Source organism: Brachyhypopomus gauderio, chromosome 15, assembly GCF_052324685.1.
Source record: "Brachyhypopomus gauderio isolate BG-103 chromosome 15, BGAUD_0.2, whole genome shotgun sequence".
Taxonomy (NCBI): domain Eukaryota; kingdom Metazoa; phylum Chordata; class Actinopteri; order Gymnotiformes; family Hypopomidae; genus Brachyhypopomus; species Brachyhypopomus gauderio.
The window spans coordinates 2298423-2321290 of NC_135225.1; the positions used below are offsets into that span (position 1 = coordinate 2298423).

Here is a 22868-nt window from a genome sequence, read left to right on the forward strand (position 1 = left end):
AGTGCAGTGCCCCTATGCGTCGCATACGCTGCATACCCCCTTTTTGCACCACTGCTGTGATGTTATCTGGTTCTTTCAGGACATGGTGTTTGTTTAACCTGAGCAGTATTTTTTCACGTGTGTCAGTTTCCCCAACATACATGATATCCTCCCCTGCAGTAGCAACAGTAAATCACCCTTTAAATTCTTTTTAATATTTTTTACCCTAAAATTTTACCTTAAAATTCTCTAGAATTCAGGTGTGGGGTGCTGAGGTCACTCTTGCCAAGAAGATTAGTTCTAACATGCCCTAGTTATACCACACCTTAAACTGGTACATGTTCATCTGTGAAGTGATAGTAACTCATTATTGACATATGTGCTGATCGTGCTTCTAAAATATGCCACAGGGTTTTTTAAATAATAATAATCTATGAACTTCTTTTGGAAATGTTAGAGATCATGGGAGATCCTGTGTTCACACTTGATATCAAGTGACTGATCAACGGATGGCATTTCTGTGTCAGTAATCTTGTTATAGGAGAGGAGCCCAGACTGGAAAACTGGTAAGTTCTTTAACCCGACTTAGCTAATCACTGATTCAGAAATAATTCATTTTATTAGCATGAGTTGAGTTACTTTGACACTTTGGAACCTTAAAAATATTTATATTAGTTTCGGCATATGCATTTACACCTACACCTTAATATATTATTAAGGACATTATATACAGATATCATAAGCTGTTTTTCAGTAGTTATGGTACCATTATGATTATGGTAGTATTTTTGTGGTGCATAAAGTAGCAGCATGCACATGGTTCATAGTTCACATATAGACGTGATATATTAATGTTAAGATATGGAGGAACATCTTATGAATATTTTGTAGATACATTCTGAATATATCAAAAGAGCAAACGTTCATTTCATAAACAGTAATTTGACATTTAAACGTGTAAATTGTCATGCCTATTGTGCTTAATGATTTTTCTGGTGTTTTTTTAATCAAAAAGAAGAAGAATACAGTCACTGGTGAAAATATAAAAAAAGAGAACCGTTTACAGAAGAAATGAACATGTCAGACAATGAAACTATTCACTGTGGTGAGTTCCAGCAGAAAACAGCAGCTCATGTCCTTCTTCCTATCCTCATCATCGAACTCCTGCTGGGTCTGCCAGGGAATCTGATGGCCCTGTACGTCTTCTGCCACCGTTTTCGATTGTGGAGACCCACAATCCTCTTTCTCTTCAACATGGTCGTGGCTGATTTCTTGCTGCTGGTGAGCTTGCCTTTCCGTATTGACAACCTGTATAATGATGAGAACTGGACATTTGGTGACGCTTGGTGTCGGATCAACCTCTTCATGCTTGCAGTGAACCGATCAGCCAGCATTGGCTTCATGACCGCTGTGGCTGTGGATCGGTACTTTAAGGTTGTCCATCCGCTTCATAAAGTGAACCTCATCACCTCACGGCAAGTTACTAAAATTGTTTGCTTCATCTGGACTGTGGTGATCCTTCTGCGACTTCCACTGTTAGTGAGCAATGATCTCCTGAGAAAGCTGGAAAATAATTCTCAAATTATTACAAATACATCTGTTTATTTGTGTCGGAGTTTCCACCCCTATAAGGATCCACCACTGGGCATCCAGCTCCACTACATTGTGTACATCTCTGAGTTCTTCTTCCCTCTAATAGTCCTGCTCTATTGCTCTGTCCAAATCTACTGTACCTTACACCACCGTCAGAACAACAAGAAGAGTAACACACAGGCAATGAGGATTGTGTTGGTCATTGTTGTGGTCTTCATCATATGTTTTTGCCCTGGTGCTGTAACAGGACTGTCTGCACTCTATCTGAAGTCTCTGGGGAAAGAGTACTGTGAAGCTTTTAAAGTAAATGGTGAGGTTTTTGTTTGCTTTATTAGCTTCACGTATCTGAACAGTGTGTTGGACCCTGTAATCTATTGTTTTTCCGGCTCCCTCTTCCGTCAAACTTTTAAAGGTTCAATCAATCGATTGGGACTTCTGACGGCATCACTGAGTAATCGCAAAAGTGAAATGAGCAGCCAAAAAAGGCAAGGCTCACTTTGCTCCGCTTCTGTAAAACACAATCCACCATATTAAAATGGCCAGTGGTGGACGAAGTACAGCAATTATGTACTTGAGTAAAAGTACAGTTACCTTGCATTGAATATTACTCAAGTAAAAGTAAAAGTATTCACCTCAATTTTTTACTTGAGTAGAAGTACAAAAGTATCTGCCTTCAAAAATACTTAAGTATTAAAAGTAAAAGTAAAAACTTTTTTTTCTTAGCGTCATATCAAAACCCCTAGGCCTACTCGATCAACAAGTGAACAACGAAACAGTGCCTTACATTTGCCTAGCAAACACAAAATACCCAAAGTATATTATATTTAAGTAAGACCAAGTGCTTTTGAAGCAACAACACAAAAAGCATTCATTCAAATTTCATTATTTTATTTTTCATTCATTTCGCTTGTCATAAAACTAATAAACACCATCACAACTGATGAAAATCAATAAAAACAACTGATAAATCATTCACTATAAACATTACATTTGATGAAGCATTACCTAAGTTTTGAAGAGGCGATACAGTAGGCTATATGAAGAGGTTATACGTTGTCCATCACATGGCGGGATAGGGAAGCTTAGCACATAGAACTAGAACTGTGTGCAGCCCAACCAACCGAACTCATAATATTAAACTTGGCCAAATAATTAATAATTATTATTATACCACAGTTTGTTCCGACCCTACAATGTGATTGGCTGAGAGGCGATCTAGGAGTGCCAATATTACACGTTATAGCACTGTAACCGAAGCTCTCCATGTATTACTCCGCCACATACAGGTAACCTAGCAACGCAGCAGCGTTTACGGGCCAAACAGCGCAACTACAAACAAGCAGCAACATTATCAAAATGAATTACAGGGAGTTCGTTAAATCTATTGGCTTCGAAAGCATTTGTTTCGATCTGAAACTGGAGGATGAAGCTATAAATGACCAGCCTCATTCCTCCAATGAGCCAAGGTTTGTCACGCTTACAAACAATGATTTGGATGGGCTGGAAATGCAGAGAAACGAAGTTAATACCGTAAAACAAACGTCCTGGGCTCTTAATGTATTTAAATCCTGGTTAAAGAGCAACGACATTGCAGTCGATTTTAGTATTATCAACAAAAATGAAATGAATCAGCTTTTACGACGTTTTTATGGATCCGTCAGAAACGTGAAGGGAGACTTATATAGCATCAGCAGCGTCGTTGGTTTAAGAGCTGGACTGAACAGATACCTGAACGAACCTCCAATCAGCAGTGGATGGACAATAATTGTTGTACTTTATTTTTAATAAATACAACTTAATCAACAGTTGTTTTTGTGTATATTTACCTCTATAATATTTATTGGGTAAGGCTGTTCCAGTGTTGTATAAGTTTAGCAGCAAGCCATTGAATGGAACTATTTTAACTGGCGGAGTGTTTTTAACCAAACGGGTCGTATTTTCTCGTCCTCTTTAACTCAAAATCTTTCAATAAACAGCGATACTTGAACTGTGGTATAATCACAATAATACACTCGAGGTTCGTGCTATAACGGGTAATATTGGCACTGTGCTGATCTACGGCACTCGGCCTACGACCGCAGCGCCAATATTACACGTTATAGCACGAACCTCGAGTGTATTATTGCGTAAATAATTAATATAATAATAATAATTTTAATAATTTTGCTTCGCTTCGCTCATATTTGCTTGCCTTCGCCTCCCTCATAGGAATGAATTGCGAAGTTCGCTTCGCTTGGCCAAATTCGCGTGTATGTGTCCCCGGCTTTAACGTTTGATGTGGGAGTCTCCTGTGTTAAACTGGTGCTTAGCATCTCCACAGATTGCAATTTGGGTACTAGCACATTGCTTTGAATAAAAGCATCTGTTAAAAGTTGTGTATTTCAATGTGATATAATTAACCAGGGTATATAAACCATAAACCACCCTGTTGGTAGTACTCATCTAATGGCGAACTTACCTCGATGTGTTTTTTCAAGTTTGACGGCGAGTTCATAAATGATGACCGTGATGTGTTCTTCGGAATGCAGAGGAGACACTTGAAGGAATACGAATCATTTTTCTTTTCGAGGAATTAAAACAATTCGGCTAAATAAGTCCAGGGGTGTTGGGGAAAGCCATCTGTTGCAGCCGTGTCAGATCCTCAGCCAATTAGCGTACAAATCTTAATCTCTTACTGAGCGCTGATTGGTTATAGTCTTTTATTAAGCGTTGATTTAAAAATAGAAAAGGAACGAGATGTTTCTGTAAATGTAACGAAGTGAAAAGTAAAAAGTTTCGCTTTGAAATGTAGTGAAGTAAAAGTATAAAGTCTTACCAAATAAAAGTACTTGAGTAAAGTACAGATACATGGAAATGTTACTTAAGTACAGTAACGAATTACATTTACTTCGTTACTGTCCATCACTGAAAATGGCTGTGGTAAAGTTGGAAAACTGAGCAAACCCACAATTCCTTTAATTAGTTAAATAGATCGTGTGACAGAATGGTTTGCATTAGTTTCTGCTAAGAGAAATGTTCAACAGTCCCAGTGGCTAAAATGCCACTAGTCTCACGGGTTTATTTATTTTATATCATCTACAACACTATTTGCTATTTCTGATGCCATGACAAAAGTTGTAAATCTGAATAAAATCACAATCTTTTTTTACAACTTGCTGTATTTGAAACTTTGGTTGAATATAGGCAAGAAAACCTTCACTCACTTTTATAATGCTCATGGGAGTAATATCAGTGTCACGGTAGGGCAGGCCCCCTACTGGTCGCCTCCGTCTACAGTTGTCTTGTTGTTGTTGTGTTGTGTTTGTCCTTCACGTGGGCGGGACCCGTGATCCGTCTCACCTGAGGGTCGTTTGTTTGTCTGTATATGTGTTGTCTTTGTACCAGTTGACCGCTGGTCATTTTATCCTTGATTTGGATCGCGTCACGGGTTTTTGGTTTTTGAGATCGCTTCCATTTTATTTCGCACTCCCTGCCTGTCACAATCAGTCCTGAGTAAATGGAAAAATTCTTTGGGAAAAGTAAACTCATACTGGATTTTAGTGTGTTTTGCTAACAAACAATTAAATAAAGTCACTGGAAATGTATAAAAGATAAACCAATAATATAAATATTTATACATTTTTATTAATAATAAAATGTATCCGTTACCTGTAACAGGGCCGGTAGAATTTAAAGGCACGACCAAACAGGGAATTACATCACTACTGCAGTACTGCGCATGACGAACATCAACCCCCGACACTCTTGTGTTACCACTAAACGTTCTGGAGGGGAACTGCACGCAATTAGACGGGTCCTACCCGTCACAAATCCTATACATATTAAAGTCCCAAGCCATGTGACTTAAGTTACTCCACATCATAACAGAACAGCAGTATCACATCTCTACTGTGTATAGCTCAGGTTCTCTTTCTCTGAAACACATACATTTACATTTCTTAAGGCAAAAGATATTAACTCCTGTAGATGTTCTGGTGGTGTATTTTTAGAGCAGTGTTGTATTATGAATCACCAACATCAAATGCAAATGAGGACAAAATGCAGTGTCATTTCATACGAGTTCAAAATTGAATTCCAATGCAAATAATGGGCTTTTCTGTAATAGAAAATTAAGGTATTAATGTATGATTAAGGTATGATTAATTGCACAGAATACAGACTATTTTGAGGTCATGGTAACTAGGCACAATATTGACCTCAATATGAAAAGTTCTTAAGATTCACATTTCTAATTAAACATATCCTGGAAAAAAGATGATATGACCATTTTGGCTTAAGCATCCATTAGGTAGAAGATACAAGATAAATGCTCAAAATTGGTCACTGACAATGCAGTTTAATATGACAGCATAGTAGGTTCAGTAATATCACTGAATAATTGTATTTAAAATATTACATTGTATCATTTTGTAAACAAGTCTGACATCTGTACCTCTACTTAATACCATGCAGAAGCACGATTAGCTGTTACAACTTGAGAAAAGAAGTTAGCTTAACACGATTAAGTGTGTGAGGTGTTTTATTATCATGTGGAAGACGAGGTGTTAAATTATCATGAAGAAAACGTGAGGTGTTATCATGAGGAAAACATGAGGTGTTATCATGCTCAAACTCTTGTTTAGACTTCAGCTTTCATGTTTACATTTCTTTTGGGAGGTAGCATACTGAAAACATATTATTAGCGGAGATGATACAGAGACAAATGTATTGCACGTCCTTTAAAAACAGATGTTTTATATATATTTTTATTAATCTTTTGACTGAAATACGTTTCAGTGATTATAGAAAAATTCTTCTTGTTGGATGAATGTTTTGAAAAACTCTGGAAAGGAACTCCTTTTCCCTAGAAATAAAAAATTTATTTCATTTTTTAAAACAAAGATTCCACCATACTGACTACCATGCTCCCCTTGACAATGTTCTCAGACAAACTATCTGAGAACAATTTCACCAGCCTCACTGGCCAATACCCACTAATCTCTCATATGATCATTTACAGTGTTTGAGAGATGCCCTTGTCCATCAAATAGAAATCCTCATGTGAGAACAGATATATCAGTGTTCAGAAAAGTATCAGGCTAAAGTCCTGCCTGGCTAGAATGGAAAAAGACAGACACAGTAAAAGTTTTTTTTCAAGTTAATGTTATCCTGTAAAGTTACCAGTTAGCAAATGTAACACACAAATATTGTGATTAGTGCAAGGTTCATGCTTTATTATAGACCAAGTGCACAACCAAAGTGAGAACCTTTACAATACAACTGATACATAAAGACACTTTACAATCAACACTGTGTTTACATCCAAGCCAAACACACTGTTGAGAAGCAGCAGCCAGTCAGACCCAGCGTCCTGTCAGCCAAGGCCACTGGCCCTAGGGGGATCGCATTGGGTGCAATGGGGGAACGAGAACACCCAAGACAGAGCTCCATCTATCACTGGCCATACTGACACATATTCACTCATACCAGGACAAAGTACAGTTGAGCCAGCCTCCATGTTTTTGGGCTGTGGGAGAATACTGAAGACTGCCGAGGACACCAACACAGTCAGAGGAAGAACACAGAAACTCCAGCCAATTGGGACACAAATCTTAAGACCCCAGAGATGAGAGGCAAACGTGCTAACCATCAAGCCACCACACTGCTCAGAACTGAAAGTGACACAAGGCTGCTTGCATACATTAAGGAGATGTTTTGTCCCTCTAGAGAGCTGTGTGTGTGTGTGTGTGCTGGATGACAGGCGTGGAATTTATTTAATGGAGAACAATTATTGCATTAACTTGAAATAGGAGGGAATCGCATAGGACAGGAAGCACTTGTAGTGTGGAGCTGTTTTGTTTCCTCTGTGTTTCAGCGTTTCACTGTGACACCGGAAGTGGTGGCATTGCCTCTGACACTGGAGCCACCCTAACAAGTCGAGGTGACATCACAGACAGCGAATACAAAGACGTCTCAGACAGATCAAAACAACTTTCCATTTTGTGAACCTCCAAGCACGTCGCAATTTCTAGAGCGTGAGAAATGACTGAGCTTTGTAGTATGACACCAGGCGTAGACTCCTACAGTTTGCTGAATATAGTGTCTGTGCAGCTATCTATGCTATGTAAAATAGTGTATTTTGCTGTTTTAGGATTCTGTGTGTAAATTATTTGTGCATTTGTGTGATTTTCTGTTTTTAGCAGGCCTAGTGGGTCATTAGTAGGCCTAGAGACTGAGTATCTGTTGGTCTCAGAAAGGGTTGATTGTATTTCAGGTGTTTTGTTTTGGTTTGATTATATTTCAGGTGTTTTATTTTGGTTGGGTGTTTGTCACACCTCTGCCCCACTAGTGTCCTTGTCTCCCTGACTACCTGTCTCTATTCAATTTCTTCTGTCCTGTCCTTATTTTGTTTCCATGGTTTCCTTTCTCATGTCTGATGTCTACCACCTGTCTCTTGTTTAGCCCGTGTTCATGTGTTGATGTTAAGCGTGTGTTTCCTCTCACTCTGTGCTCCGCTGGACCTGTTCTGGCTGGTTTCTTTTGTCTTCTGTTTGCTCCTGATTGGCTGGTTTGTTATTATTCTGTATGTTCTTAGTTTGCCTTGTGTTCTGTTTGCTTATGGTGCTGACTGGTTTTACTGGTTTCTCAGGTTTTCCTCCTGTTCATTAGTTCACCAGTTTGTTCTGTTAACTTTATTTTATGCTTACACTGTTGCTGGTTCTTCCTAGTTTGGGTTTTTCCTGTTGCCTTTCTATCTGTGTTTAGTTTGACCACCCTTGCTTTTCAGGCTGCGAGTAAGGACTGAGATTGCATACACAAAAATGTATGGCTTAGGGACATAACACTAACCCCCCCCCCCCCCTTAAAATGGGGACCCACATGGAACACACATAGACAATTAACACCAGGACAGGCCATCTGCCAGAATATGCAGTGTTGTTGGGTGAGAAAAAGGCCTAGCACTTCCTTGTCCAGAGTACTATATGCAAGTTGATGAAAATACATTTCCTAGAATAATAATAAACAGGGTGGTCCAGACCCTGGAGGTGGTCCAGACCCTGGAGGTGGTCCAGACCCTGGGCGTCCTCCTGACTGAGTACAGCACCTGCTCTGCTTGGACTGAATGAACTTCAATATCCCAAATGTGCAAAAATTCAGCAATGCTTTAATTGTGCTTTTTTTTAATTCTGAGATCTGAGGGACATAGCCTTCTTTTCATTGTAACTTCTCAGTTGGTTTCATTTAACTCAAAATGAGTAAAATCTATTACCTATGTCAGCCAAAGGGGGCACACAATGCATAAGTGAAGGAGGGTCACCACGAGGAATCCTTAAATTTGCATCAGCTCAACGCCTGTGGTCGTCTTCTTTATCTCACATTAGTTAAAACAATAATCAAGTGTACATAGTCCAACTACAAGATGTTGCTGATTATGAAAGTGGTAAATGTGAAACGATGTAAGCGAAATTGGCGTATTTAGGGAACGAGCGATTGAGCTAATCTGTTAATGTTGGCAGCAGTGCACAATACCATGTGAGACGAGTTAGTCTGAACCAGCTAATGGATCAGGAACCTTCTGAGTATTAAACTATGAATATGTGAAGTGTTTTCATTCAACATAACATTCACTGGTTGTTCATCACTAAACAGACGTATTTTGGGGTTTAGAAAATATAGCCTAAATGTTTTGTAGGTTAAGAACAAGAGAAATGTTATAAGTACTGTAATTGATTTAATCTTAAAAATGTTAAACATAAATCAAACTAAAACATGGGAAATTCAACACGAGTCAGAGAGTGAACAGATTAGATGATAGTATGATTAGAAGAAGTGAATGATTAGAGAAGTAATTTGTTTCGTTTTGGGTTATTGTGAGTGCAATGACTCATAGCTTATAGGAGCTGTGGTCATGATTTTATTGAAATGAACTGAAGCCATCTAGTTATAATGGACATTTAGATAATCACTAGACATTGAAAGTGTGAAGTCATGTTAGGAAGAACAATCCTCTCCTTGTGAAGTCAACGTGTGTGCTGTCCTTACTATCTATCTCAGGAAGAGTTCATATGTTACACTTATCAGTGTTTAGCAGCAGCCATTGCTGTTAGACCCCCTCAACCAATACATCACTGCTACAATATGTGCTTTCTGAAAAAGGCCACACAGACTACAGCATCAGGGAAACAGTCTCCCCAGTGTCACATATCCCCCGAACTGGCTGTATTTCCCCCTCTGATAAAGACCCTTCAAAAATAAATGGCTGAAACACAGATTCAACACCATCAACACTAGAACTTGGAGAGGAGAATTGGACCTTCTTGGTAGTACTTGCGCAACGTGTGTGTTCTTTTTCTTGAGCGTAAGGCGTATGATTATATGTCCACGTCCATGACAATAAAATCACTCCCGTGTTTCTATGGGTGAAATAAAATGGGTGAAATGTCTATGCAGTTTAGATTTTTCTTATTACCTTTAGTTGGTGAAATTGTTTATATGTCCACAGAAGTTCAAAGTAATCTGCTTCAAGGCATTACTTAACAGCAATTAAAAGTGTGATGGCAGAAATATAATTGTGATATTTTGATGGCTTTATTAGTTGAAAATCATGGAGGGCTTAGCCCCATTTGCCCATTTACACCCAACATGTTTTCTATTAAATTGCTCACACAGAGCGTTTCTCTCTGTCAGTTAGGGTGTCTGTTCTCTTCACCTCACAGTTCCACAGTGCCATCACCTCCCTGTGTCCTTTGATCAGCGTACAATCTCTTTAGGCCTTCGTACTTCAGGGACTGTTCATTCAGCGGGATTTTGGCAGTGGTGTTGGCCTTCGGTTCTTGAGTAGAGGAAATGTGTGGGTGGACTTGGCAAGCACCTTGGACATCACTATCTGATGCTGGTTCCAGGATGGCAAAGTCCACTGAAACCTCTTAAATAAGTCATGAAGCAATAAAAGCTTTCATTAGCAGGTGCATTTTGGTTTGTGCTATATAAATAAAAGTTTTACTTACTTACTTTGTGTCATCTTGATCATAATACATCTGTGGCAACTCTTGACACAGTTTACCACTTTCTAATATGTCATAACCAAAAAACATGTCTGCCTTAACTAATTCATAGAGTGCTCTACTACTCTGTGCCTTATGTCATGAACACTTTGAAGCACTTTGAGTCAGAGGAGTTGATGACATGACTTTTGTTTGGCAACATCAATGACATGGTGCAATAATTCATTACATTTCTAAATGTTTGGCCTTCCTCTAAGGACAGAATAGAACCAAAATTTTGAATGCTGGCAATGGTTTTACACTGAACAGTGTGCATGTGAAAACCTCAAGATTAGAGCAGAGGTCAACTTTCCCCGCAACAGTTGAAAGGAGTCATGTGGGTTCACAGAGCATTCCAGAGAATATATCGTGCAGGTCTTCTCTCATAGAGACTTTAATGCACAAGATCATGGGGTCTAGCAATCTGTGAAAACCCCTTTATAAACCTGAGCCAGAACTAACCTCAGATCTTTGACTGAATTTGGCACTTTACATTGCTGGACAGTTACAGTTAATTTTACTTGACTCTGTTCCTATGGTATGCACTAATATCTGATGACCGAGGAACTGAAACTCCTGCTGCAAGAAATGACACTTCTTTAGTTTGATTTTCAAGTGTAAAACATTTTCGAAAAGATTAAAAAAGTTCTTGTAAGTTTGTGGTGTGTATTGTGAAGTGAGTGGGATGGGCCTTTTATGAATATCTAATGGTTGCCACAGGACATTTATGGTTATGTGTATAAAATTAACATATTATGTGTATATTTACACATTATAATTATTATGTGTAAGTTGCCTTAGTACACTCAAGTCTGGCTAAAGTACAGTCTCAGAACTAAGAGGAAGATCAAAATGCCATCCACGTAAACCTAGATGTGGTGATAATGTATAAAATCAGATTGCTCTGGTTGCTTGTAGACAAAAGAGGATCTATCAATATTCAAATAAACTAAACTGTGTTGAAAATGTTGTCTTATGGTAATCTTTGTAATGCACTTGCTAAGTCAGTCATTGAAAAGAACCTCACAGATTTATTTTATTACCTGTTTATTTATATAGATTTATTTTATTACCGAGGGGACATACCTGTTTATTTTTTTTAATTATTATAAGGTATAAGGACAACATCCATCAAAGCATGGTCTTGGCGTCGGAAATTATATCTGGTGACTTTTCAATATTTTTGATAAGGCATGAGAATAGTCCTGAATTCTTTACCTTCAGCTTGCCTTCGGGAACACAATATACACAGCAGTGGAGAAGCTTTGCTCCTCTCTAAACCCTTCACCTGCTCGTGCCAAGCTCCCATGTTTGATTATCGCTGTCTTCACTACTCACCGTCTATTTAAGAAATAATTAAAATGAGGACGTATGTATGACACCATTTTTTATTCAGAGTCAAGAAAGCTGACTCTGATTCAAAGAGAAATAAAGAAAGTGTAGTGAAGGTCTTTACAGGAAATCTATATTGTTCCATTGGGAGGTTTTTCCATCAGACCATCATGCAAACTCAAACTAACGACCCACTGTTGCTGTGGAAGTGGTCACTTTGCTCTGACGTGATGTCATCAAGTCATTAGAGCTTTTAGCTGCTGTTCACACAAATATGCTGACAGTCTCTTGCAATTGAGACTCTTACATCAAGTCTGCCAGCTGTCAACATCAATCAACTGTTCATCTCAGGTAAGACTTTGCATATTCCACTTAAGAGAATCTTTTTCACTTCATGTGAATATTTCGAGCAAAGCAATAATGGTGTATACATTTTTTTTACTGTGTTTTTTCATTTATGTTTTATAAAGCAAATATCCAAATATATTATAAAGCAAATAATTACAAAGCAAATATTTTCATACGCCCTATGACAAAAAATCCATCTTTTGTGGATTCCAGAATTGTAGAAAGATGCATATTAAGCTGGTATTGGCTAGTGGTGGTACATAACAATTGAGATGAAGACTATGGATTAGAGAGCTGGTTTCAGGTCAGTTGCATAAGCTAAATAGCCAAACATTTAAGGAATACATATTCACAATGACTGGTTGTGTACTGGTTTGGAACAGTCAAAATCTGAGCTTCTTTGAAAACTTCAAAGTTTCTGGAAAGTTCAAGAACAATGTGTCTTTGTGTTGCATTCCTTACTGCATGCCAATATCTCAGCATTTATATTTGTTTCATACAAATGAGTACTCTTAGAAACATTCATATACTTAATTCACATAAAAGCATTCACAACAACATAACATATATACTTCATATAATATATATTGCATATTACAGATGGTAATTATATATTATTATTATTATATATATTATATCCTCACCAGGATTTTGCTCAAGCTTGCTATATTTTCTAATTAGCAATCCAGGTAAAATTAGTGGAATCAACACAATCCAGGAAGCCTGAGCAAAATCCTGGTGAGGACTTTTAATCGCGGCACCTGGAATTGACAGCACTAATATATATATATATGTCTATAAATATGTCTATATGTCTTTCCATAAATCATGAATTTAAAGAGGGGGGATACGACATAGTCTCTGTACATGTGCTTTTTAGGTTTTTCAGAAATGTAGCTAAACTAAACAATTAGTTTAGACTATTGCACTTTTGATCATGGCTTTGTACTGTTGTACACGTTGTGCAATGCAGCGTTTCTTGGAAAGTGCTTCCTGGTGTCTATTGAAGGAGGATATTACTTCAACAACTATTAATATCAGCATTACAAACTGCTGACTTGATATTGTAGTCACATGCCATTAGAGCATGTCAGGTTTTGGCATGTAAGAATTAGAATATAGGGTTGTAATATAGTTACACATACAATGATGAACCTGATTCCATGGTTTAACACATGTTGGACACATTCAGTTGAGATAGTCTAAATGCTGTTGTTACGTCCCTCAGTCTAGACAATGAGGGAGAAACATGATAATAAATCATAAAACAGTAAAAGAAAGAGGATAGCGAAATGAATAAAAAGAGTGAGATTTATTTGCAACACATACAGCAACTGGGGTTGTGACGTTGGAGATCAACAGCTCCAAAAGAACAAAACATTCCCCGTCAACGCAAACTACTTTTCCCTACACCAGCGTTTCTCAAAGTGTGGGCGTATGGCGTTATTTCTCTGCCAATAGTCGAGAGCACATTTTTTTAAGTGCGAGAGCGTGATTCACGCAGCTCGCACGGATTTTCTTTGTTCTCGCGCAAAATATTAATGTGCTCTCTCATATTTACTCTGCTCTCGCTCAGATTCGCTTTGCTCCACTACAGAACCGCTCGCGCGTGCTCAGATTTATCCTGCGCGCGCTCAGATTTATCCTGCTCTCGCACGAACATACTCTTCTTCCGTTTACTGGAGCGTGCGTGCGCACTCAAACCCCTGCCGCGCGCTCGCGAATCTTTTTATGCTCTCGCGCTCGGAATTCACAAAAAACAGCCAATCAGAAAGCAGTAACGGATTTTGACCAATGACATTGTTCCTGCTGCTCCGGTACTGCGATTAATTGCTTAAATATACATTATATTTACATTATATCCTGTGTTAGATGACTATAGAAAGGATATGGATTTCTGGTCAATATCCTGTGTAAACAATGTTCTGTGTTTTTTTTACTTGTACAGGTAATAATTATACTCCTTTAACCCTACAGGTCTTGCTTAGACAGCAAGTTTTGGAGGGGTTGTTGAATAAACTGCAGAATGTTGTCAGCAATTCTGCATCTGGTCTTGACCTTGACTATCACAACTTTATTTGTACACACGAGCTGATTATTATTGATGCCCTGGCAGAACAAATTGATATACCTGAAGTGATAGTGAATGCTCTCCGAGAGCTGTGAACCTTGGTAAGAGGGCAGGTACAAAACGAAGTACCTTCGGTTGAGTTGGAGGCAGTTCAAGGAGTAATGGGGCGTCCTAAATTTAACATCACAAGGCAAAGGCTTAAGTCCTTGCTGGGACATCCAGCTGCCTGTCTCATGCATAGCAAAATTACTAGGAGTTAGTGAGAGAACAGTTTTTCGCAAGATGAAGGATTTTAGTTTCTCTGTGTTAGAGTCATTCAGCACAATGAGTGACCAGGAGCTAGATACAGTAGTATACAGTAGTATAATCAGTAGAATAATCAGCTCGTGTGTACAAATAAAGTTGTGATAGTCAAGGTCAAGACCAGATGCAGAATTGCTGACAACATTCTGCAGTTTATTCAACAACCCCTCCAAAACTTGCTGTCTAAGCAAGACCTGTAGGGTTAAAGGAGTATAATTATTACCTGTACAAGTAAAAAAAACACAGAACATTGTTTACACAGGATATTGACCAGAAATCCATATCCTTTCTATAGTCATCTAACACAGGATATAATGTAAATATAATGTATATTTAAGCAATTAATCGCAGTACCGGAGCAGCAGGAACAATGTCATTGGTCAAAATCCGTTACTGCTTTCTGATTGGCTGTTTTCTGTGAATTCCGAGCACGAGAGCATAAAAAGATTCGCGAGCGCGCGGGAGGGGTTTGAGTGCGTACGCACGCTCCAGTAAACAGAAGAGTATGTTCGTGCGAGAGCAGGATAAATCTGAGCGTACGCAGGATAAATCTGAGCACGCGCGAGCGGTTCTGTAGTGGAGCAAAGCGAATCTGAGCGAGAGCAGAGTAAATATGAGAGAGCACATTAATATTTTGCGCGAGAACAAAGAAAATCCGTGCGAGCTGCGTGAATCACGCTCTCGCACTTAAAAAATGTGCTCTCGACTATTGGCAGAGAAATAACGCCATATGGGCGCACTAGTGGGGCACATGGGTATTGCAGGTGGGGCGCAAGCAATTGGAAGAAATGAACCTTTTTAAGCCTGTCGTTTTAATGCCTGTTCGGTTTTCATAAGCCCCAGATGTTTAAAATGTATGCGAAACAGTGTGAACCAGGGCTAGATTCGGCCCTTTAATGAATTTGTACCGAACAAATTACAGTCGACACCAACCCCACCCCCATCAGCAAATTACGTTCGAGATTACATGAAACTTTCTGTCGAGTGAACTGAGCCAAAAACAGAAGTATACTGTTTTCAAAAGCTTGAAGAAGTTCCTCTAATAAAAAACAAAAACAGATCGATATTGCCAAGAATATCAGTGCATGTAGTGAAATTACGAGATCAGGCATGGCATGTGGCATGACTTCTGTAGTCAAGCCAAAAATAAGGGGAACTCACAAAGGAAAAGAGTTAAGACTGATGGAGGTCAAATGTCCACAAGTTCCCTTACTGTTGAAGAGGAGAAGGCCAGAGGTGGGTAGGAACGCGTTACATTTACTCCGTTACATTTACTCAAGTAGCTTTTTGGACAAAAATGTACTTGTAGGAGTAGTTTTAATATGAAAGACTTCTACTTTTACTTGAGTAAATATGTGGTGAGAAAAAACGCGACTTTTACTCCGTTACAATCGGATTTGCGCCGTGCGCTACCGTTACTTTCGTTTTGTAAATAATTAGTCTTTTCAATGAGAAGACTGACCAACGTTTCGTCACCCGAGTATGAGTGACCAATCAAATGAAGTCGGTCAATCATGTGATCACATACGCAAACTTTCTCCACCGTAGCAAGAAAGTGACAGAAAAACCTACAGAGCATCCCTGACCTCATACAGCCAATGTTTACATTACAAACGTGTAAAAGGACAGCTAATGCGCTGCAGGGTTGCCAAGTTTTCAAGATCACTTTTAGTGAGATTTAAACCGGGTGGGGGATGGGGGTTTGGGTGAACGTAAATTGTTGACGGGGAGGGGGTGTAAAATGGACACAAATTAAGTGTTATATCGCGATCGATCGATCGCAGGTGGTTAGCGCCAGAGCAAACTAGTAAGTCATTGAATCATAGATGTGGATCAGAGGTAAATAAACTAGTTTTTTTTCGGCGTGAGAAATTGGATGTGTGGCGTGTAAGCGTATGAAGACAGTCAAATGCGTGTGTCTCACGCTCAATGTGTGAGAGTTTGCAACCTTGGCACTGCCAATTGTGTCTGCAAATGTGTGGACATTTCAGCCTACAAGAACTCAACATCAAATATGAGGAAACACGATGCGATAAGTTTGCTGTATGTATAATTTTGTGTAATGCTATATCACTGAGGCATAACGTTTGTATGATGTAATTATTAAACGTAACGCAGTGCAATACTAAAAACCAGTTCTCACACTGATTGTACACACTAGCAATATAGGATGATTAAGTCTGCTACAAATTGATTCAGTTGGTGTCAGGTTGTAGCTACACATATTGGCTGACAGTCTCATCAGTTAGTGCCTTTGTGGAACACATTAAAGTTACACAGGCCTAATAATTAGGAACAAACAAAAATACATATTATTTATAATAAATAATTTATATATATAATATTTATTTATAATAAATTATTTTTATCATTAAAAGTCATTGTTTCCCGTAATTCAATTTCCCATGATGTAATTTACTGACACGAGACGGTACTCATGCATTTACTCACTACTTGAGTAACTTTTAATCAAAGTACTTTTTTACTTTTACTCAAGTACATTTTTGGAATGCATACTTTTACTTTTACTTGAGTAACATTTGGTTCAAGTAACTGTACTTTTACTTGAGTAAAATTGTTGAATACTCTACCCACCTCTGGAGAAGGCACCGGGGATACTGGGCCCCACAGCTGAAGGGACACACGGGGATTTGATACAGGAGTATATAGCTTCAGCGTGGATACCCACTGTCAGCTAGTACATGTCCACCATTTAATGCACTGTCCCTAGCCATCTGACACACTCCAGAATTGGCCCAGATGAAGGAGTCATGAATACTCCCAGGCCACTTGGCCACAATGTCCGTAAAGAGGCCTTGGTGGTTGTATATTACTTGTATATTCAAATATACAATGCAGATAAGCATTTACGGCAGATGTAAATTGGGCTCAAGAGGCTGGGAGTGTGTATGGGGATCAGAGTGCCGTCCACTGCACCAACAACTCCAATTGTTTACAATTGCATGAAAACCAACTTTGGTTTCATGTAATGCATCCCTAGTCCTTGGAAATGTTATATACAGTGGGGAAAATAAGTATTTAGTCAGTCACCAATTGTGCAAGTTCTCCCACTTAAAAAGATGAGAGCCCTGTAATTGACATCATAGGTAGACCTCAACTATGAGAGACAAAATGTGAAAAAAAATTGAGAAAATCATTTTGTCTGACTTTTAAAGAATTTATTTGCAAATAATAGTGGAAAATAAGTATTTGGTCACCTACAAACAAGCAAGATTTCTGGCTGTCACAGACCTGTAGGCTCCTCTTTCCCCCACTCATTACCTGTATTAATGGCACCTATTTGAATTCGTTAACAGTATAAAAGACACCTGCCCACAACCTCAAACAGTCACACTCCAAACTCCACTATAGTGAAGACGAAAGAGCTGTCGGAGGACACCAGAAACCGAATTGTAGGCTGGGAAGACTGAATCTGCAATAGGCAAGCAGCTTGGTGTGAAGAAATCTACTGTGGGAGCAACAATCAGAAAATGGAAGACCTACAAGACCACTACTAATCTCCCTCGATCTGGGGCTCCACGCAAGATCTCAGCCTGTGGGGTCAAAATGATCACAAGAACAGTGAGGAAAAATCTCAGAACCACAAGGGGGGATCTAGTGAATGACCTGCAGAAAGCTGGGACCAACATTACAAAGGCTACCATCAGCAACACACTACGACGCCAGGGACTCGGATCTTGCAGTGCCAGACGTGTCCCCCTGCTTAAGCCAGGCACGTCTGAAGTTTGCTAGAGAGCATTTGGATGTTCCAGAAGAGTATTGGGAGAATGTCATATGGTCAGATGAAACCAAAGTAGAACTATTTGGTAAAAACACAACTCATCGTGTTTGGAGGACAGTGAATGCTGAGTTGCATCCAAAGAACATCATACCAACTGTCAAGCATGGGGGTGGCAACATCATGCTTTGGGGCTGTTTCTCTGCAAAGGGACCAGGATGACTGGTCCGTGTACATGAAAGAATGAATGGGCCCATGTATTGTGAGATTTTGGGTGCAAACCTCCTTCCATCAGCAAGGGCAATGAAGATGAAACGTGAGGAGATCTGCATGGAGGAATGGGCCAACATACCAGCAACAGTGTTTGCCAACATTGTGAAGACTTACAGAAAACGTTTGACCTCTGTCATTGCCAAAAGAGGATATACAACAAAGTATTGAGATGAACTTTTGTTATTGACCAAATACTTATTTTCCACCATTATTTGCAAATAAATTCTTTAAAAGTCAGACAAAATGATTTTCTCAATTTTTTTCACATTTTGTCTCTCATAGTTGAGGTCTGCCTATGATGTCAATTACCGGCCTCTCTCGTCTTTTTAAGTGGGAGAACTTGCACAATTGGTGACTAAATACTTATTTTCCCCACTGTATATTGCTGCATGGCGAAGCAATGCTTTAGTAACAGCATGCACACTTTAAATACGTGAGCTTTGCTCAGTCCGTGGGCATCACCAACAGTCTGCAGAAACCCACCTGTGGCATAAAATCGGAGGGCAGCCAGTAACTGCATCATGGGGCTAAGGGCAAAATTCTGCATTCAGGCGAACTACATGGCTTCGTGGATTACATCGTCTTCTTAAATTATGTCTTCTATTCAAAGCCAATACTCTTTGAAGAGCTGCCATGTTCATTACACAATCACACTTGCTAGTCTTCATCCAAGTTACTTATATGTGCTACCGATTAATCAATCAATTTTATTGGTTAAGTTAAAACAAGCTTAATAGGCCAACTTGTAGCCATTTCTTTGCAAAGAATACATTAATTGTGAAAGTCTGAAACACTATTAACTGCACGATGATGAACGGAGAGATTGAATTAAATATTAAGAACATATCAACTAATGCTAAATAATTCAAAGTAGTTGTCAGGACTGGCTCGGATGTCGTTTCTCCAGCTGCCACTTGAGGCATCCGAGTCAGTCCTAGACTTAATTGGCATAATCAGCAATGATTCGTCTCAGCTGTTATCTTGGCTTCTTAAAGGTGTCTCGTCTTGTTCTCTCCCTCTTCTCTGCCTTGTACTTTCACTTATTCGAGTATCTATCTCCTGCGCCGCTATCTGGCCTCTCAAGTTTTCCCCAAGCTTTTTCTCTTCCTATCCGTTACTCATTTTGTTTTTGGGAAAGGTTTTATTTTGTTGCGGCGTTCACCTGCTGCCAGTCACTTACCCTGGCGTCCTTAATTTTGTTAAGTTTCTTTGTGTTGCTTTTATTTTTTTCTCCCCTTATATTTTTATTAGTTGTTTTCTTGTTCGGTTGAGTCTTCTTTTGTTTTTTATGTGTTGAGGTTTCCACGTTGTTTTCTGTTTATAGTTTTACCGTGCTCTCATGGTTTGGTTTTCTTTTCATTTTGCGTGTCGTGTTTTCCGCGTTGTTTGTTTGTGGGCTGTTTGTGTGTTTACTCCTTGCTCTTGCGCTCGGCTCTGCCTTACGCATTTCTGTAGCAAACTGGCACTTGGGTCCACGCTTCTCTCTGTTTCTATAAGCGGTGTGTACTCCTGTATAACTCACCGAGTTACAGTAGTAGAGTTGATTTTTGTTGACACTTAATGTGGTATATGTGATGTGATGTAATTACTTCAAAAGAAAATACTAGGCTAATTATACACATAAACGCGAATGTAATGCCGTGCTTAAAAGTTAAGTACTTAGTGAATTACGAATGGGTCCGGATATTCTTAAGTTACGAACTATAAGTATGACGTAAGTTACGAAGAGTTTAGGGAAACACATGTAAATTTAAGAATATTCGTAAGTACTAGGTTAAGAAGTACTTGGAGTAACGGACGTTTTAGGAAATGCACCAAAGATCTAGCAAGGGGGCTGTATAAGCGCAACCACCATCCAGGGCTCCGGTGCCTTTATACACGTCAATAGCCAATCGGAAACAATGTGCAGCCTATCTGTACGACACAGGTGGATCGACTTGAAGGATGACCAAGGGGCGGAGCCAAACCTGCAAAACACCACACACACAAACCCCAAATGACCACTCAGGGTCGTGACAGCTGTATAATCTAACATATGGAATGTTGATGTTGACATGTCTACTTGTCGTGTTTATTTTGCTTTATATATTTCAGTAAATGTTTTTCACAATAAAATGAAAGAATCAATATTTGTCCCATTTGTCTTTTGACAGAACAAAGAAAAGCAAAGGAATAGTATCACCACTCTCAAATGCAAAATACGAAACAGCGCAATTGTTGGACAAAGGTGCCATGTCATCCAGTCATCATGAAATTCACTGTGGAACAGGGATTCAGATGTTTGTAGACACAGTTCTTCCTCCTATCCTCATCATCGAGCTCCTGTTGGGTCTGCCAGGAAATCTGATGGCCCTGTACGTCTTCTGCCACCGCACTGTGCACTGGAAACCCACAATCCTCTTTCTCTTCAACCTGGTCGTGGCTGATTTCTTGCTGCTGGTGAGCTTGCCTTTCCGCATTGACAACCTGCGTCGTGGTGAGAACTGGATGTTTGGTGACGCTTGGTGTCGGATCAACCTCTTCATGATTGCAGTGAACCGATCAGCCAGCATTGGCTTCATGACCGCTGTGGCTGTGGATCGGTACTTTAAGGTTGTCCATCCGCTTTATAAAGTGAACTTCATCAGCTCATGCCAAGCTGCTGGGATTGCTTGCTCCATCTGGATTGTGGTGATCCTTCTGCGCCTCCCACTGTTAATAAATAATGATGTAATGATAAAACTGGAAAATAATTTTCGTGAAAATGCCTCCTCAACAAATACGACTGTTGAGAATATTTATTTGTGTCGGAGTTTCCACCCCTATAAGGATCCACCACTGGGCATCCAGCTTCACTACATTGTGTACATCTCCGAGTTCTTCTTCCCTCTAATAGTCCTGCTCTATTGCTCTGTCCAAATCTACTGTACCTTATATCACCGTCAGAACAACAAGAAGAGTAACACACAGGCAATGAGGATTGTGTTGGTCATTGTTGTGGTCTTCATCATATGTTTTTGCCCTGGTGCTGTAACAGGACTGTCTGCACTCTATCTGAAGTCTCTGGGGAAAGAGTACTGTGAAGCTTTTAAACTAAATGGTGAGGTTTTTGTTTTCTTTGTTAGCTTCACGTATTTGAACAGTGTGTTGGACCCTGTAATCTATTGTTTTTCCAGTTCCAAATTCCGCGATGCATTAAAGCATCGGCTTGAACTTGTCAGGCATTCTCTGAGTATCTGTAAAACATCAAGACAAATTGAGAGCTGAATCTAGTAATACTGAATTAGAATTCTTTCTGATAACTAATAATTATTTTTACTAATAATTATTACTTCTCAAATACTTGAGTAATTGAGAATTTTCTCAAATTTTGTTAAATCATCTTTGGCATACTTAACAATGACACTTTTCTAAGATTGTCATGTCTGGCGCCACTCCCCTACCTGTCAGTCATGTCCATGAGCTTTTGTTACCCTAACAGGTGTCACCTCATCATTTGTAACCCCACACCTCGTTATTTGTTTCATGTGTGTCTGGTTTATTGCCCTTTTTAATCTGTGTGTATACTGTTTTCAGAATGTTTTATATGCACTGCCCTGTAGTAAGTGTGGTTATCCTCTATTCTCTAGTTATTTATCTTCTGGTGTTTATCATGTCTAAACCTGTTCGTGATAATTATTTGTCTGGAATACGTGGCTTTACTTTGGACTGTTCGACTGACTATGATTCTGGATTTGCATCTAATAAATCTAGAAATCTCGCTCCTCTTCACGTTTGTGTCCACTGTAGTCGAGACAGCCCAAAAGCATTTCTTTTGTATGACACCCAGAATGGATTCCTTTCCCCACTGAACGTGAGAGACTGACTCACCCAAATCTCTTTGATTGTATGTAAAGATAAACACTGATTCTTTACCCAGCAACAGGCTCCAAAGGATCCACATTCACAATGGTGTTTTTCTCCCAAAGCTTAGAATTCTGACCTTATCTGATCTCCTGAGCTTGGGAGAGAGGCCATCTGAAGCCTTATTTATACTTTCGCGAGTGACCATAGCGCTCGACTCCGCCCACCTCGCACGAACCTCCGTGAATGGTGGAGGCGTTTATACTTTCCGCGTCACATTCTTTGCAGTGTTGTTCGAAATGATATGTGGTAGTATAAAGAAACACTCCTCAAAAACAGGGGAATTAACATTTACCTGACGAATTTTAATGTTGCTTTGTGTTTT

The 22868-nt window shown here is 39.3% G+C and overlaps 2 protein-coding genes across 2 annotated transcripts; both read left to right on the forward strand.

Annotated features, from left to right (window-relative positions):
* The first annotated feature begins 333 nt into the window (after positions 1 to 333).
* Positions 334 to 11524, forward strand: LOC143476516 (hydroxycarboxylic acid receptor 2-like). Its single transcript, XM_076974739.1, has 2 exons — positions 334 to 545; positions 995 to 11524. Exon 2 carries the CDS (start codon positions 1051 to 1053, stop codon positions 2104 to 2106), a length of 1056 nt encoding a protein of 351 aa, XP_076830854.1. The 5' UTR covers positions 334 to 545; positions 995 to 1050; the 3' UTR covers positions 2107 to 11524.
* Positions 11525 to 12210: 686 nt separating this feature from the next.
* On the forward strand, positions 12211 to 22351 carry LOC143476965 (hydroxycarboxylic acid receptor 2-like). The gene is made up of 2 exons (XM_076975388.1): positions 12211 to 12278; positions 20815 to 22351. The coding sequence occupies exon 2, from the start codon at positions 20894 to 20896 to the stop codon at positions 21905 to 21907; it is 1014 nt and encodes a 337-aa protein (XP_076831503.1). The 5' UTR covers positions 12211 to 12278; positions 20815 to 20893; the 3' UTR covers positions 21908 to 22351.
* The last annotated feature ends 517 nt before the right edge of the window (positions 22352 to 22868 follow it).

Excerpts from the sequence above, each read along its gene's own strand:
- LOC143476516 (XM_076974739.1), top strand. The coding sequence starts at position 1,051 with ATGAACATGTCAGACAATGAAACTATTCACTGTGGTGAGTTCCAGCAG.
- LOC143476965 (XM_076975388.1), top strand. The coding sequence starts at position 20,894 with ATGTCATCCAGTCATCATGAAATTCACTGTGGAACAGGGATTCAGATG.